This window comes from Tetrao urogallus, assembly GCF_951394365.1.
Source record: "Tetrao urogallus genome assembly, chromosome: 2".
In the NCBI taxonomy this organism is placed as follows: domain Eukaryota; kingdom Metazoa; phylum Chordata; class Aves; order Galliformes; family Phasianidae; genus Tetrao; species Tetrao urogallus.
Genome location: NC_136814.1, coordinates 17,349,737 through 17,367,530, shown reverse-complemented (window position 1 = coordinate 17,367,530; position 17,794 = coordinate 17,349,737). Strand labels below are relative to the sequence as shown.

At 40.8% G+C, this 17,794-nt stretch overlaps 1 protein-coding gene across 1 annotated transcript; it reads right to left on the bottom strand.

The window, feature by feature from the left end:
- Positions 1 to 8,059: 8,059 nt before the first annotated feature.
- On the bottom strand, positions 8,060 to 10,645 carry TLR5 (toll like receptor 5; the record flags this gene model as incomplete). Its single annotated transcript, XM_079532729.1, has 1 exon — positions 8,060 to 10,645. Exon 1 carries the CDS (start codon positions 10,640 to 10,642, stop codon positions 8,060 to 8,062), a length of 2,583 nt encoding a protein of 860 aa, XP_079388855.1. The 5' UTR covers positions 10,643 to 10,645.
- Between the last annotated feature and the right edge of the window lie 7,149 nt (positions 10,646 to 17,794).

Below are 17,794 nucleotides of genomic sequence, written 5' to 3'. Positions count from 1 at the left end.
GTTATTAAATTAAGAAAGTCAGTGTTCTGAGGTTGTCTGAGAAGCAACAGAACCTGTAGCGTGGCAGAAGGGAGGGGGAGGCTTTGCAAGGAGAGCCACTGTGGTGCTTCTGCAAAATGTTTTTGGTGGATTTTTGTTTTACTTCATGCATGTGAAGTATGGGCCAGTTACTTGATAAAAAGCCTGCTCCCAGCAGGGAGAACAGGTACAAGGAATACTCCCTTCCTCTGGAAATCAAGAGCAATCCAGCTGCAGTGGGTATCTTCTAGTGTTAGAAGATCTGTATCACAGACGCTGGCATAGTGGAGTCATGCAGAGGAAGTGTCAATAGGCTTAGTATCTACGTACTGTATAGTGCTGTCATGTGAATAGGACAGTCCTCTGATGCACCAACAGGGCAGTGCACCTTGCAGTTGGCTGCAGCCTGGCTGCTCTCTTTCTGCAGGGATGAGTTGGTGGATGACTGGATCAGCCTTCCCCAAAATGTTTTGCTACAGCTGCTCTCAAGCATTTTATAGGCCTTCCTCTTCATATGCTGGCTTGCAGGTAGCTTATTCCTCTCCTTCAAAGTGCATGGCACATGTTCAGACTGCACGTGTGTCCTGGTGTGGAAACAGTCACACTGCCAAATCCTCCAAATGTTGTAAAATTCCAAGACCCAGTCCAAGTCTCTTAAAATAGCACATGTCTGAGCAAACTTCCTGGGGTTTTTTAAACAGCCTTCTGATGTGTGTGTTGGGGTATGAATGGAACTGCGGATTGCTGGAGTGTCAAGGGAACGAATGTGTATATACCCAAATGAGAATATTATGAATGAGTCTCTTCAGAGAAGAACACTGATGAAAAGGACACTGTTAGCAAAAACAACCACAGAAGTACGAGCAAATACTCGGAAGGAAGAACACCCAGGGGGAGTGGGTTCCCACTTTCTAGTGAACTACATTATTTTCTTTTCAGAAGTTATGCTAAATAGGAAAGATTTTCCAGTTTTAGGAAAAAAAAAAAAAAAAAAAGCCCTGAAATGATGTCTGTCCTCAGTGAAAGGACTTCAGGGCATGGTGGTAGGTGTCAGAGAAATGTACTTCCATGGCAGTAGGACAGACAGAGCTCTCTTAATAGGAAGTAAATGTTTTAAAAAATTACTCTCTCATCTGTCATCGTGGGATTGAAAAGTCTGACCATTTTGCATGTATTTACCATTGCAGCCCTCTGAAGATAGATGGATTTGCTAGACTCCCCATGAAAAAGATGAGTAAAAGTGGCAGTGAAGACAGTGATCTGTCCAAGATTCATTCAGTGTTGAATTGGTCACCTTCATTTCAGGCTATCAGTTTCTCATACCATTCTCTACCTTTCATTTAGTCCTTGTATCTGCAGTATGAGCAGATGGGGAGCTGGTAGGGAATGTGCCCTCTGTAGTAATACAGCCCACTGCTTTCTTTACCTCAGAAACTACCACAAGCTTCAGATCCAGTTTTCTTCTAGTTGTTAGTTGTTCTGCTTTTGCTTAGCTGGGTTCTTCAGTCACTTTGTTTCCATCTTCAGCCAGGACCCAGGCAAGGAGAACTGTGTAGAAATGGGAAATGGGGCAGAAAGCTAACCAGGCGTTTTTAAAGCCTGTCTCAGGTTTCAGAAAAAAAAAAAAAAAAAGAAATTCTTTGCTTTTTAAATTCTATCTTTACCAACTAGAATCTGCTTTATCTGCCTTCCATCAAATTAGTGGGCATGGTGGTGATGGGTTGACGGTTGGACTAAATGATCTTAGTGATCTCTTCTAACCTTAATGATTCTATGAAATCAGAATCCTCACTGCTCCTGGTGAGGAACTGTAAAGCCAGAAATGTGTGAAACTCAGCTTGCTTTTTATTGATCTGCCACACATTCCTTGTTCTTGCTGGTGTGTCCTTGAAGAGTACCAAGGGATCTTGGTAAAGGTACCATGTGTTGTGTATTTGTCTTTGCTCCACAGGAGCTTGTATTTCTCCTTGTGATGTGGGTTGTGCTGGAGGCAGCACTGGCTGCTACAGCTAAAGGCTGAGCTGGCATCTTCTTACCAAGTCAGGCCTCTGGCAGGAGAGGCATAGTCCAGATTTCAGAGAAAGAGCTTTAATGGCTCCATGAGCTTTCATAGAACCCTGGGTAATCAGTGTGGTGGATTTATCCAGGTAAATGGTTTGCAGGTCTTTCCTAGCTCTTATTCGTAGCATACCTATTCCTGCCATGTGTGACTCACAGCACAGGATGGTCCTTTCCTGAGTGGGTGCAAATACATTTGCAACAAAAAAGCAGTTCGGGAATTCTTGACAACAGAGAACTAGGGACAACATAACAAAAAGGAGTCACAAAGCCCTCTAAGATTGGAATTAAAGAAGCTGATGCTGAGAATTGCTTCCAGCATGAGCAATTGTAGTGTACAAACAGTGTAGTTTGTTGTTTTGTATGAGGATTCTATTTGCTCCACTGCTCTCCATGCAGGCTTGAAGCAGTCTGATAACACTGTTATACTCTGGAAGCTTGCAAATAGCAGGTGTACAGCTGATCAACCAAGCACAGTGACTGCTCATAAATCTCTTTTTGCAGGAGGCTGGTGAACTGGCAAAGATTAAGATACTCTAAACAGCAGTGTAGCATTAGAGGCATGCTAAATAGAATGAAGACTTTTTTGATGATTACTGATATATACATACGATGTAATTATTATCATTGAAAATACCGACTTCCTTTCTTTGAACATCATGTCTAAACAGGAAAAAGCTAACCTTCCTGTTTGGAGAGTTGTTAGTTTCAGAAGGAATATATTTTTCTCTCCTACTTGCAGTTTTCAAAGATTTTATTTTTAATACGAATGGAAAAGACAAACAATAGGCTATCTGAAAGGAAGGAAAACCGCACATCTGAAGCAGAGTCTGCTATGAATAGATAATCTTTGCTCTACGAAATAATTCATGTCACATCTATATACCAAATTTTGCATATTGGGAAAGGAAATGTAGACTTATTTTTGGCAATGGCTACACTGTATGCACACAGCACAGAAAGCAAAAGGTAAGGAAGGTTAGAAAGGGAAGAGAACCCTCCTTCAATCCTTGTGCAAGAGAGAATCACTGAGGAGTTTGGTTGGCCCAACATTAGTGCCTAGATATGATACCAGATTGAATAAAAAGTCTGAATTTAACATTTCTACTATGTGCTTGGCATGGAGTGTTCTCTGTGGTTGGTGTCTGTGCTCACAGTGGCCTTCTGGTAAACCTCAGCTCCCAAAATGTGCTCTTGTAAGTTTTGTTGAAGGAAATACCAGTGCAGCAGCATCTGCAGTTCTGTTCCACTGTATGGAATCTTGATGGCTGCCAGGAGCAGCACAGTGACAATGAAGACCAAGATGCTCAGCTCATCTTTACAAGGGATGAAATAGAAAACATGTAACATGTGCATATGCAAAAAGTGCTTGTATCCCAAAGCAGAACAAAATCTTTGTCATCACAAAGGCGTTTGTAGCTTCCTGGAGGCTGACATGCAGCCTAGTGGAAATGTCACCAGCAGAGCTTTTGTAAAGACTACTGATGTGAATTTGTCTGTGTGGGAAGTCTGCAATGTTGTCATTTCTCCTTCAGGTTATTTCATTTCAGTTAAGGCCTTGTTTTTGCTGAGCCTATCTATCAACAACAACTACAGAATTTTCAATAGTTGAATTACATATGTGCTGAAGGCAACCATCTAGGGAGGCTTGGAAAGACAGCCTGTGTTGTCTTCACCATCTTCCTAAAGTTGTTCCTTCCTTACTCAAAGCCTGACTAATTTGTTCACACTTCCTATTTAAGTGAAAGTATTTAAATACTTAGACTATTTCTTAAAACACTGGCTCTTGTATCTGTGACTGCATTAATTTCCACCTCATGATCACAGACAAAGTGTAAAGATGTGGTCTTACAGAGTCAAATAACAAACACTTATCGTTGTTTTGTAATCTGTCGGGGTTGGTTTTTTTTTTGGTGTTTGTTTGTTTTTTAATATACCAGTCTTCTGATTTTGAATGCCTTATTTCACACAACTGTAAGCTTGCATTTGGTATAGAGCAATGAAACTTTGCAACTATTTGCTAGAACTAGTCCTCCTTAATCTACTTGATTTATGAGAGAATTCTGTATGATCCCGTTTGCAGACTCAGACATTAAATCTTTTTCCTTCTCTTGCCTTTGCTTGCTTCTAGTTTCCACTTGGAATGAAATGGAATGGCATGAAGTGCCCTTTTGAAGATGCTTAGGCTGCTTTATATACCCTTCCTAATTTTGGTGATCTCCCAGAGATCCATAGATGTTGCTCCTACTCCATTTGCAGTGGTTTTTACCACTCACTCCTGCTACTCAGTTGTATATTGCTCTTCAGCTGTAAGTACTTTGCCAGGTATGGGTCTTGCTTTGTGATTTAACTGGACTGCTGAAATTCACAGTTCTAGCAAGAAGAGAACACATTAAAAGCCATTGTAAAATATTCAGTATCATGAAATTGAGAAGGTGGCATACAATAATCTGAAGCCCAGATGGTCTCTGGCAGTAAGAAGTAGGAGAGCTGTCATGCTGAGAAAGACCCAGAAGTCAGCAAATGAGCTGAGATAATGATGTAGCACATGAAAAAGAAAGGCAACATGATTCTGAGTAACACATGCATAAGTGTCCCACTCGAGAGAGTGAACTCTGTAGTCTTATCTGTGCTACCACAGAGATAGTATAACTGCTGGAGTGGGAGCAATGACAGATAGTAAGTGTAAATTAAGAAGGCAATAGCTCTAGCAGCATGCTGAACCATCTCCCTGAGGAGGCATTAGCAACTGGGGTTAGCAAATGTGAGTGGATGACACTTTGATGAGCCCACTGTGTGTGGATGGGAAGGGGAGCAGAACCCTGGTCTCGATGTGTGTGAAATAATAATCATGTAAAATGTGAAATTATATGTGGTCATGTTATAGGTGAGTTTTATTATCCAACACAGAAATATGTTTGTGGAACCTGGGTTCTGGCCCCGAGTGCCCTGACTTTTAGTAGGAGTCCATGTAGACTTTGGACCCCGGCAGGTTTGCTAACTGTAGCTCTTGAACTGCACTGGCTGCTTGACCAGTTTATAATACACATTGGTGTAGGTGGAAGCAAAGTCGTACCATCAAGTATCTCAGCTGATACCATGTGGCACAGAGTCACTGTCCTCTGAATATTTGCCGTGGTGCTACTGCAAATGCATTCACCAGATTCCATCCTAATAGCTTGTTTTAGAGCCAGTGTCACACTTCACACCCTATTCTGGACACTCTCCAGCAAGTTAATGTCTTCTGCTGAGGAAGGTGAGTAAAACTGATGAGAGTATCCTTAACTGAAGAGCCATAAAATTCTAATAGAGCAGTAATGTTCCCAGCAAGCCTAAAGGGAATCTGATCAATAGTTATGAGGTTGGAGCTCAATTTATGGCCCTAATTCATCAAGCATAGATGTTCTCCTTTTTTGTACAGGATGCTTTTGTGATTTCTGCTGAGCAGAGCAGTATGAAGTCTGCATAAGCCCTTTCTCAACAGTTCCTCTGGTTTGTCATTTAAAAGAGGTGACTCCATGGTGGCGGTGATCAGAGTCCTATGATCTATTTGAAGTCAATTTTTTAGTCTATAGGACAGACTGTGCCAACTGGGAAGACTGCATTTGTTCTCAGAGTCTCAGGCTTGGAGTGGTTTCACAAAGGATAAAAAAGAAAGTTATTTCAGATTTCATTAGTTTCACCCTGGATTTATTCATATGCCTGCAAACCAGTCTGCAATCAGGAAGGGTTCAATAGCATTTTCTGCAAAAATCCAGCTTACAGTGCCAGCCTCTGGGAGCAGAATTTGCAGAGCAGACTGAGGCTGGGCTTCCTCTATTTTTATGACACCTCTGTGGTATAAGGATGTTTTCTCAGCTGGTCCTTACAGTTTTGATCACTTTACACTTCCAAAATTGTATACAAAGATGGAGGCACACGGTGAAATTTCATCCAAAGTCTTCATTACTTTTATGTAAAAAGTCAGATCTGTTCAAAGTCTGAAGTACATGCAAGTTAGATCTAGCAGCCTCCCACCCATGGCAAAAACAGTAGAGAGAAGGATTTAAAACAGAATGGCAAAGCCTTGGCTAAAACCATCTTGGCAAACTATATCTACTTATATTCAGTAGTTCCTCCATATGTTATCTGAATTAAATTTTAAGTATCTGAAACGATAAGAGTGTCTTATAAGTACAGAGTAAGGCCCAAACTGGAGAGGGCATTCTATTACTACAACGAAAAATGTTCTGTGAAAGTCATACAGATGTAATTTAAGTATGCTTTTAGAATTGCCATGTCTTACACCATGTGCAGATGCCTCAGCTAACAGTCTAGACCTGCACATGATCTTGATTGTACAGATTCATTCCTCCTTTGGCTGCCTGTCAGTGATGCTTAATAATGTTAAGTACTCTCTGACATAACCTCTGACTTCAAAGAATGCCTTTAAGTATTTGCAGTGGCTAGAGTAAAAAAAAAAAAATAATAGCTTGACATTTTTAGAGAGCTGAAAGAAAGGCACAGTGATGGCTTTCCTAACAGCCTGCAGGGTCTCTGGAAAGCTGAGACTGCTGCTTCTTTCTCTGACCTTCTGCAGCAGCTTTTGTCTGTAATGTCAGTGGCTGCAATGGACAGAGGCAGGAGTGTAGAGAAACCCTCGCCGTTACTTGAGCCAACAGCGACACCCAGGGCTTCCTGAGCACAGCCTGGTCCCTTTTTCAATCCCTCTGCCCCAAGCAAACTTTACAAGGTTTAGCCCTTTTCTGTTCATGGATGCCTACACTGATTGAGACAGAAATAATATTTCACTGTAGTACTTGTATTAATAGAATATTGAAAGTAAATTAGATCAGTCACAAGTGCTTCTATACTCAAACAGCTGCATTCACATGAAGTGGATTGTACCTTCTTATTTCTATGAAAATAGTTAAGATGGTAGTTTTTGTTTGCAGCTCAGGTCAAGACATGACCATTTTGTAAACCCATCCATTCCTGCATCTTCACTACAGAGAAGAACTTACCTAGCCCGTACTGGAATTATTTTGGTGAGGCTGAGCAAGCAGCTGCACAGTGCTGAGCTGCAGTTGTTAAACCACAGCAATGATAGATCAGACTTTTTATTAAAATGACCCTGAATGTCCCCCTGCAGATGCATACCTAAGAAAAGAAAGGTAAGAGGAAGAAAGAGCATACCAGATATTTATGCCTCTAGAAAACTATTTCAATAGAATCAGAAAAAAAAGATCTTAATTGATCAAGATACAGGACATACCAAGAACAACCCACAAGACAAACAAGTTATCCATATATTCCATCCATAGAATGTGGAAGCTTCCCGGGAGCCACTTATGGCTATGGAGGTAGTTTCCTGTTTGGTTTTCAGGCTTGCTTCCGATCTGAAGGGGATACCTGCTTCTCTCTGCACAGTGGGAGGCAGCTGAGAAAATGACCAATTGGAACAGCAACAAATGAAGCATCCCAGTAACTGTGGCTTCACCACCAAGCAGAAGAATTGAAAAGGGGAAAGAAATGAATGAAGTTCAAAGGCTGTGTGTTGCAGTTGAGAATCTAAGCCTAGCTGAATAGAAAAGAAACAAAATCTATATAGCACCATTTTAAAACATAAAGTTGTAAGGCACTCCCACACAGTACAGTGGTCTCTTTTTGAAAAGAATAAAAAACAAAATAAAAATGGGCATCTTCCTGTCACTGAAACAGAGACCTGGAAGTATTTAACATTCTGAAAATCAATAGTAAGTTGTTTGAAGCTGAGCATCCAAAATGTGAGGCATTTGCGATTCATTTAATTCTTCTGAAAATAAGTGCCACATTCCATAAAATAATTGCACTTTCTTAGCTCTCAAGTTGTTTCCAAGTTTAGTAGGATTTAAAATGAATCTCTCTACCTGCTTTTTCAGGAAAGGATAAAGCAGATCTGTTTTGTCCTCCCATAGCACAGCTAGAATAGAAAGTATTGAGAAAGCTAGAGACCCATCAACTGTCAGCGTGAGACTGTTGCTACAGTTTGCAGCTCTATACCACTGACGTTCTTTTGCACTTTTTTTTCCTTTAGAATTTGGGAAGAAAGGTTATCTAAAAACCAGTCTATATCTTGATAATCTTCAGGCCAACGCAGATATCGACTTCTTTGTAAAAAAATTCGAATTGGCTTATGTTTCATCAGTTGATATTGAGAAAGTGACCCAACTACTACCATAATGAGAACCTCTTTCAAATCACTGAAGTATCTGCTCTGGGCAAAATTAAAGGCTTCTACACACCACCCATCTTTGAGGAAATGCCTGGTAACAACACAAATTGTTTTCCTGCTCTTCCAAATAGCATCACGAATATTGTTGATATGTTCTTCCCCAGGCAAGAAATCTCGTTCCTCAAAGCACAAAGTAAATCTGTTCTTATCAAAATACTGTGAATCCAAGTGCTTCAGCAAAGAATTCTGGACCCATTCGAAATCATTTTTGCTGTAGCACAAATACGCATCATACATGTATTCACTTGTATCTGCTGCTGGTGGATGGCTTCCTATCAAAGTTTTGGTGATGGTCTTATACCAGACAAAACAAATCCCCCGGCAGCGAGTAAAAATAATGGCTGACATCAGAAACATCAGAAGGGTGACAGAAATGAAAATGAATACTGAGAGCCTGACTGTCTGCTGGAGTTCATCTTCATCACAATCATCATATGTCAGAAGTGACAGTGGTACCCCTGCTGATGCAGGTGGGTACACACAGTACCTGTCAGACTCTGAGCCAGCTAGGGTTACATTGGTTTCATTTAGCCACACTAGTAGGCTTTTTAAAGCACAGTCACAGACATACTTGTTATGTGTTATATCCAGAATACTCAAAGTCATAAAGACTTCAGGCTTAGGGGAAAAAAGCTGGTTTCCAGACAAGTTTAGGTTTATGAGGCTTCGTGGAAAAACCCCAAGAGAGAGGTGAGACAATAGGTTAGAGGCTAGATTAAGTATTTTTAGAGATGTTAGACCACTAAAAATCTCCTGTGGAAGAGCACTAAGGTAGTTGTTGTTCAGGAATAGAATCTGAAGTTTAGACAGTGTCCTGAACACATCCAAACATAAACCTCTCTCCCACACAAGCTGTAACATGTTTTCTCCTAGATCCATATAAATCAACTGGTTATTTTCTATAGCATTAACACGTTTTTCACAGTAAGAGATGCGATTCTGTTTTAAGGAGAGATACTGCATATCTGGAACTTGGAAAAGAACATACAGGTCACCCAGATTTGCGAGCCAATTTCTCTCTAATTCAATATGTGTTGCTGCTATTGCTGTGTGAGCTACAGACTTCAGCTTATTGTCACCTAAAAAGGCAGTAGTCAGATGTGGAAAGGAAGGGAGTTTTTTTAAGGCATTATCACGGAGATCAATTATTTTCAGACTTACCAAGTTACTGAAAGATTTTTGACCAATCATCCCAATATGATTTTGCTGTAAATCAATATACATTATACTGTGTAGCCCCTCAAAAGTATAATCGTACAACTCACCTAAAAGGTTACTTGAGAGATTGAGAATTTTTAGGTTTTCCAAGCCAAAAAATGCTTGCTTTTGGATTTGATTTACCTTGTTTCTGAAAAGGTTTAGAAATTCCAGATTACCAAGGCTTTGAAAGATTAAAGAATTGAGAGAGAAAATGAATCCATTGGAAATATCAAGCAAACGAAGATCACTTCTTGCTAGTCCTGTAAATGTATCCTTATCTGGATTTTTTAAGTTATTAAAGCCAAATCCTGAGCCCATTGTATGAAAGCGAAATGATAAATAATTGATTTGAGTCCCCTTAATAGCTGTGCAGAAATACTGGACTGTCTCTGTGCTCCAGCCATTCTCACTAATGTCCAGTGAGTTAAATGTAATATTTCTGAAAGGATTTGGGCATTTGGCCCAGACCATTTTATCTGTCTTATACAAAGTGTTAGAACTGAGGCTGAAAAATGAAAAGTGTTTTCCTTGGAAGCTGGTAAGATTACTTTCACACAGGTTGGATATCTTGTTGAATTTCAGGTCCACAGCTTTCAAGATGGTTAGATTATAAAATAAGGGGTGTGGATGAAGTTTTGTGATTTGGTTTCCTGAAAGATCCAATTCTTCTAATGAGCTCAAATCTTGAAAGTAACGCTGCTCCAGGATGGAATCTCCAAGGTTGTTCTGAAACAGACGGAGTATGGTCAAACGTTGCAACCCCGCAAAAGAATCGAGATCCAGCAGAAGAATGTTATTGAACCCCAGGTCCAAGACACGAAGGTTTGGCAAGTTCCTGAAAGCTTCTTTTCCTATGTAAAGGGGAAAGACATGTTGTGTTCCAATTTCCAACAAAAACAAATCCTCCAGCAGTGGAAATGAAGTTGCAGTCACTTGTCTGATATAGTTGTAAGTTAGAAAAAGCTTTGCGGTGTCCTTTGGCACAGGTGGAACACTTGTGAGGTTGCAGGAATTATACATGGACACTCGGTCTTCTGAATAGCAGCTTTTAGATGCACATAGATCTCCAGCTAGTAATACACCAAAGACAGTTATTAGCTGTTGATGTAACATTGTGAATCTGCATGAAAAAAATTAAAATATTAAGATTAATTCTGCTATTGACTGTCTGAGCAATAAGTTGTATAACAGCTTTTTAACAGTTGTAGTATGAACGACTACTGGCATGCTAAAAATGACATTAGGATAAATCCCAGATTGCTTTCTTTGAAGTCTATGAGGTATCATCTGATTGTCTGATTGCTCAAAATATGGGTCCCGAAGAGACATGAGTTCCCAAGACATGAAAAGTAACCCTACTGCTATACATCTTAAGATGTAACTACTGCAAGATATAAAAAAACTACATTTGCTGAACCGTAAATTGTTAAGCTATACAGTGAGGTACATAGCATAATTTATGTATCTCATTGATTAATCCATTTATTAATTTATTCCTACTCTGGATTTTCCATGCATTATGTCATCTGTCTCTCTCTCTCTCTCTCTCTCTCAGGCAAAAACCTCTCCAAAACAAGGCAAGTCTTTTTTACTGAGCATGATGGAGAGTAGAGTGAATTATTAGCACCAAAGTAGTTGTTTCTGTACTGTAGGTAGAAAAAACACCACCACCACAGTTAATTAAGATTGCAGCCATCTGTCTCTCTTTTTTAAACAACATTCATTGAAATGATTTACTGACTGACAACTCAGTGTAAGGTTTTTGGTGACCTCCAGCACAGTCTGCTTAAAAACCACAAAGTGTAAATCCTGGTGGAACCAAACCCTCTGATGGCCACCAAACAGCTACAAGGTATGCCTGTTTCAGAAAGGAAAAAGAGTTGGGCTTTAAGCTGGTAATTTAAAGGAGGTAAATCCCATTAATTGTTATGATTTAGACACATTGCTCCTTTAACGTGCAAGAACAGAATTCTATGCAGAATTTAGGTCTTGAACTAAAATCTTTTATGCTTATTGCTATTGTGTAAGAGGCATAGACTGAGGAAATGAAGAAGTATGTCAATAGAAAACAATCTGATACTCACATTTCAAACACCAAACAAAAGTCCAAGCCATTTTTAACAGACTGCTAAATAGGAATTACTAATAGATTAGTACAGTACAATCAAGTCTCATAAACTTTGACACAATCCCACAGAACCTAACTCTTAACAGAGTACCAAAACTCTGTTAAGAGACTTTAACTGCATCTGAGAGGAATTATCCCTAGTAATAGAAAGTAATTGTCTTTTCTACTCCCCTATTTTTTTTTTTTTTTTTTTTTTTTTTTTTACCTAGCAGGCACTGTTGAAAGGCTGCATTCTAAGTAGCAAACCATATAGTATTGTAAGTCTTCTTCATTACTACAAAAGAGGTAGGGGGGCTGAGACTGTGACCTTTGTAACATATATGAGCCAGAAAGGAGTTAGCTGTCCCCTGGAGAGTCACAAAGAAATTATCGTTCATCCTTTCCATGCCCCCAGCAAAAAATGCACTGCAGTACACACAGGTAAATAATGTGTTAGGTATCCCGTTTTTGCTGGTGGCCAAGAACGTTCACTTACTTGCTTTTAAGAAGAGTGATACGAAGGGGAAATTTCAGTTTCAGAAGTGGTTTTGAGTCGCAGTCATTAGCGTGCTTACTGTCCTCAGCTGCCTCTGCTTCTGCCACATAACCCCTGGGTCAGATATAAATCAGCACATGACAGTTCACCTGATGTGTACTTAGGAGAACCATCAGCTGACTTCAGTGGTTCTGAATTGTCAGCCAGAACTTTTGGAGAATGAAGCAGCAGAGGTGCTGGCTATCTGGACAGGCTCTAGAGAAGATCACTCTGATACAGTTATTACATTTATTGTTAGATTGTTAAAGATTTTTTATCAGTAACTTATTGTAGTGACCATAGTAGCTTCCCGTGAAGAATTTTCCTAGGTGATGCTTGTGTTAACTTTCACCAAAACCATCCAGGCCATTTTCTGTAGGTCACTGAATCACAGATGAGTGGTGTGCAATGGTACCAACTGCTTTTGATAAGTGCCTGAGAATCTCACCTATAATTGCTGCAAGTCTGTAGAGGGAATGAACCTGAATCCTACTGCCAGCTGGGAAGGCATTCTTTTCCTTTAACTTCATATCTAAAGGTCTTGCAATCTTGAAAGCAGGATGTAAGATCTCACTTGCTGTTATCCTCATGTTTTTTTATGAAATGCTGCTAGCTGTCACAGGCACCACAAAAGCTCCCAAGGGAAAGAGAAGAAAAATATAGGTTCAAACAATGTCAGCATGTATTTCTTGCCTGTAAAATTAATACGTAGAGGCCAGTACTCTTCTTTCCCTTCCATACCCAGCAGAGACGAAGACCATTTAATTGTCTGTTTCGATTTTTCATCCATGATGAGATGTCTTTGTATTAAAAAAAATCAGTGGTTTAACATAAAATTAATCTGTGCACTGATTTCACCATCACTCTACAGTTTTGCTTGTGAATGTCTACAAAATACACTTAATGCAAGTTCTGTATGTACATATCCAGAGCCAGGCCAACTGAATAGAGATTGTTTTATATTTCTTTAACCATAACTGCAGAGTTTGCAACAGATTCTATGAGTAAGTTTCTAGACAGAATGGAGCCATACCTCTGCTTTCTGTCAAAATCTAAGATTTGATTTAATCCTCTAACTTCAAATCCAGTCATCAAGAGATGTTTCTGTGTAGATAATCATATCATTTCAAATATTACATTTCTGATTTTTAGATATAATGCATTCTTTCTAACTTCTGTCCCTCTTCTATCTTCACCAGAGCTGTGGTACAATGAACTGAGGGTCGTGCCCAGATGGAGCTTCTAAATTCCACTTGAATTATTTACAGTCTTAGTAGGATTTTTTTCCGACACACACTGCTTCTCTCTCCATGGCATCCAACATTGCTGACAAAAGTTGCAGGACATCAGCCTCCAAACCTTGGAAAATGATACATCTAAGTGGAAGGAGACACTGAAAGAACCGGGAAAGAGTTTCCCGCAGCTTTCCAGTTTCGCAGAACAAAGGAAATATTGATTGAATGCAACATTATGCCAAGGAAGCACGTATGGACAAAATGAAGAAGACAGGAACAGCAGGTGCTAATTCTGTACTCAATACTCAGCTCTGAAGTTGAAGCTAAAGCTAGCTTTTTTAATTCAACAAACCAAAATTAAGCAACCATTATTGTAATTCCAGGAGTTTATAATCTTCCAGAAGAGCTCTTACAGCCCTTGGATTGTTGTTTGCTCAATAGCCAAGCCTCAGTAGGAGAAATACAGCATTGTTACCTGACATACATACTTGCTTATAGCCTTGTGGTTAAAGCAGTGTCTTTAGATACAGCCTGAAGCTTCTCAAACTGAGGAAGGTTAAGATACTCTGCTTCCTTAATGTTCTAACTGGGTCATGGTATCAGAGGTCTCTCATTTCCACGCTCAGTTTGAAATAAAATGTCCATGAACGGTGTGCTCTGCTCTTGATTTAGAGCTGCAGCTCTGTCAGAGATGTTCCATGCAGGTTCCCCAGAGGATGCAACTGATGTGCAGGGCTCCTCACCCTGGGCTGTTCTGTGCAATGGTTTGCACATACTGGGAGCAGCAGAAGAACACGGTGGGGCTGTGTAGGTCGATGGCTGAAGGAAGGGCATATGGATCAGATTTCGAGGACTTGGCTGTCCAAATTCTATCGAAATTCACCTGATTAGATTAATGTGTTTTTCTCATTCATCAATTCTTGGGTCCCTTACTGCCACTCAAATGAAGGAGCCTTCCTTTCCTGTTATGTCTGTATATCCACAGCCACATCCTGATTCTTAAAGAACAGCGAGTCATTTTTACTTCTTGGAGGAAGTGCAGATCAAGGAAAGTACCCTTATCTAAAATGTTATAGGTTTTTCTTCACTCGTGGTATCACTTATGGACATCTATCTAAGGGACTGGTTATACACACTGACTGAAAGGCAGTATTTGATATTTGGTAAAATTTCTTAGGAAAAAAAAAAACAAAGACCTTCAAAAAGCACCCTCTTTCTTTTAATCTAACAGTAAGCCAGCTGACAAGGAGCTTGTTTATAACATTTATCTAGGCCACAACAGAGATCTTAAAAGATACATCACACACAGTAAGGCCAGCCACATAAAGGGCAGTGAGAATATGCTATTGTGAGAATAGGTATCATTGCTGTTGTCCTATTAGATCAAATCTACTTACTGAAACAAAAATAAGGCTCCACGCTTTTTCCCTGGCTCTAAGCCATCAGAATATATGCATTTGGGCTTGTAAAAAGCTGTGCAGTGTAAACAAACTGTTCATGTGGGGCCCCTCTAGCCAATTACGATCTAAATTAAAAAAGAAAAAAATAAAAATCAAATGATTAATGAATGTGCCCTTCCAACCTCCTCAGCCTCTCCCTTAAGCTGCTAGGATGCATAATCCAAATACAGCATTTTCCATCTTGGAATCAGAAAGTGTGCTATAAGGCAGGTGAGTGGTGAGGCAGTTCCTTTCACAGATGGGAGACCTAAAGCAATAAGGCATTACGTGACCTGACAGAGCACAGGTGTCATAAAAAACAGCCACTGATTTGGGTAATGTGAAGCTACGTATTGGATGTAATTATCTAGTTCCTGTTCATCACTTAGATTCATTTTTATATGCCTTAAGATCATATGGTGAAATGCAGACATGCACACTTCAAAGACCATGATTCCTCTACTCTTCTGTTATTACAGCTCTTGTAAAACAATGTGGTCTCCAGAAGGACAGGGAAACAAATGTGAGTGTATAGACAAAAAGCAGGCTGGTGTTGCTTGGGAGGGAGACACCCAAAACAGATCCAGGCACAGAGAAAGTGCTGTAGCCCCAGAGTCCAGCCCCTGACACTGCTTTGAGTATCTCCCTCCTGAACAACACCAGCCTGCTTTTCTGTGCTGGGCTAGTGACCCCACTTGGTTCGTTTGCCAGCCCCAGGCAGCCCTGCTCTCTCTGATTAGGGGATGATGAAGGCTGAGAGAGACTCAACTAGGCTTGAGAAGGGTTTCTAGTACTCTTCCAAGCCATGAGGAAAGGAATTTCTCAAGGCTTCTATGAGGACAGCAAAGATTTTTTCCAACTCACTGCTATGATTGTTTCCCAGTGAGAGCACCTACTCAAAGCTGCATAAACCATCCACACACAGGTGTTCTTGCTGAATCTGTGTTGGTTTCTTTTTCTTTGAAAATTAATATGCAATACCTACCTGGTCTAGATTAGAAGATGCTCTGGGAAAGACAAGTAGCTATTGTTTTGGACTGTGTTTTTCACAAAGTGAGTTTAGCCTAGGGACAAAAGGGCTCTTTTTTTGTGCTTCTGCAGTAATTAGAAACAGCCAGGTTTAACACTCTCAGATCAAGAGAAGATCAAAGAAGACCATAAGAAGTAAATATTAAGAATGACAGCTAGGTTGGAGGTTGCACTTATAGCTTAGGAGAGGCCAATGCTCAGAGATTTAACATAAAATCCTGAGGAAGGAGTGGAGAAAGGCATCCAGAGCACAACTCCTAGGGCCAGAGGCAGAATTTGGTACAGCCTTGCCTACAAAGCCTATCTTTTAATAAAGCTAAGCAGCACTGTGATGCCATTAACTGGTGGTCAGGCAGAAAGCAGCAGTAAGGGTTGGTAGCTGAAGTCAGCAAATATTACTGAATGGCTGGCTGGAATGGAAGTGACATGGTGGTCACTCCATTACTCCTGCAACCCAGTCTGAGCAGAGTATTTAGTAAGAAATTATTAAAAGATCATAGGGACAGGTGCCGATAACAGACAACAAAGAAATATTTCTTTTGCAAGTATGTTTTCTGCACAAATATTTTTAAAAAACTATTGAAACATAATAAGCTGCAAATGTAGGAGGGAGACAGACAACTTAATTGAAGTTAGAAACCTGCTCTGCTCTTTTCTTCAGACATTTAAATGGTAATTTGTGAATTTCTTTGCAGTAGGATTAGAGTAAATTTAAGTTAGTTCTAACTTGCCACTGGAGGTGCAAAAATGTGAGAAGTACATTTGTAAGTATAGGTGAAAGAAGCCTGTAAGCCTGTACTGTAAAAGCCATTGTGCACAGGGGATGTAACAAGTGAAGAAGGTAGAAAAGCAGCTGGCCTGCCTGAAAGTCACTGCAAGAAGTGACTGGTGAGCTCCTGTACAAGGCAGTGCCAAACCCTCCTGTGTCAACAAATACCCGCTAACTGCTGAAGCACTGATTACTTAGGACTCATTTTGTTTCTAGAAGTTGTTGCACAATAACAGCGCTTCAGGAAGAAACTGAAAGCTTGTCACCAATTAGGAGGAAGACAATGTCTCATCTGCCCTCTGGCATAAAGCCGAGCTCGATGAACTCTCCCATGACCTGGGAGATGGTGGATGCTCCTTGCAGTAAGTTGCAGAATGAAAGGTGTACTGTAACAACAGATCACGGCACGAACCAAAGCAGCACCTACAGCTGCATTTAGACATATTCTGAACTAGAAGTATGCTTACATCAAAACAGTCATGTGATACAGCCAGATTTAGATGCAGACTGCTCGGCCTTAGCAGACCCAAGGCGTTGCCAGGAGTACACAAAACAAAATGTTGCATGCTCAGACAGTTGAGCGTGACAAAAGAAGGGCAGAGAACTCTGATAACCAGACAGGTGGAGCAGGGCCTCCTCAACTCCTGCCTTGGATGCCTACATACTTCTTAAGAATTTTACACCTTGACTATGCCAGTGCCCCACCACTCTTTCTGAGACGTATTTCCTCATATGCAACCTGAAGCTCCCCTGATAGCTTTGTTAGCCTCAGGGGCAAGGGGAGAGGGGAGCTGCTGGATAACATACTGCTTTCAAAACAGGTGAAGTGCAACCCAGGTGATAAAATCTCCCGCAGGATGGATGCCAACTATCGGCTCAGAGCGGAAAGGCTGAGGTGGGAAGGAGCAGCTCGGCGCCTGGACAACCACAGGCTGCAAAGGACCTCCGAAAGGCCATCAGCGGGTCAGGCGCGTGGCATCCGCATCTGCTCCGACCTGCCCGGCTGCCGGGGAAGCGGAAGGTGAAGGACCACAGGTGCACCCAGCGCCAGCACTCCTCCCCGCACCGCTGCAGCACGAAGCCCACCATCACGCCCGGAAAAGCAGAACGTAGGGGTAAGCGCTCAGCTCGCTGACCGCAGCACGGGACGC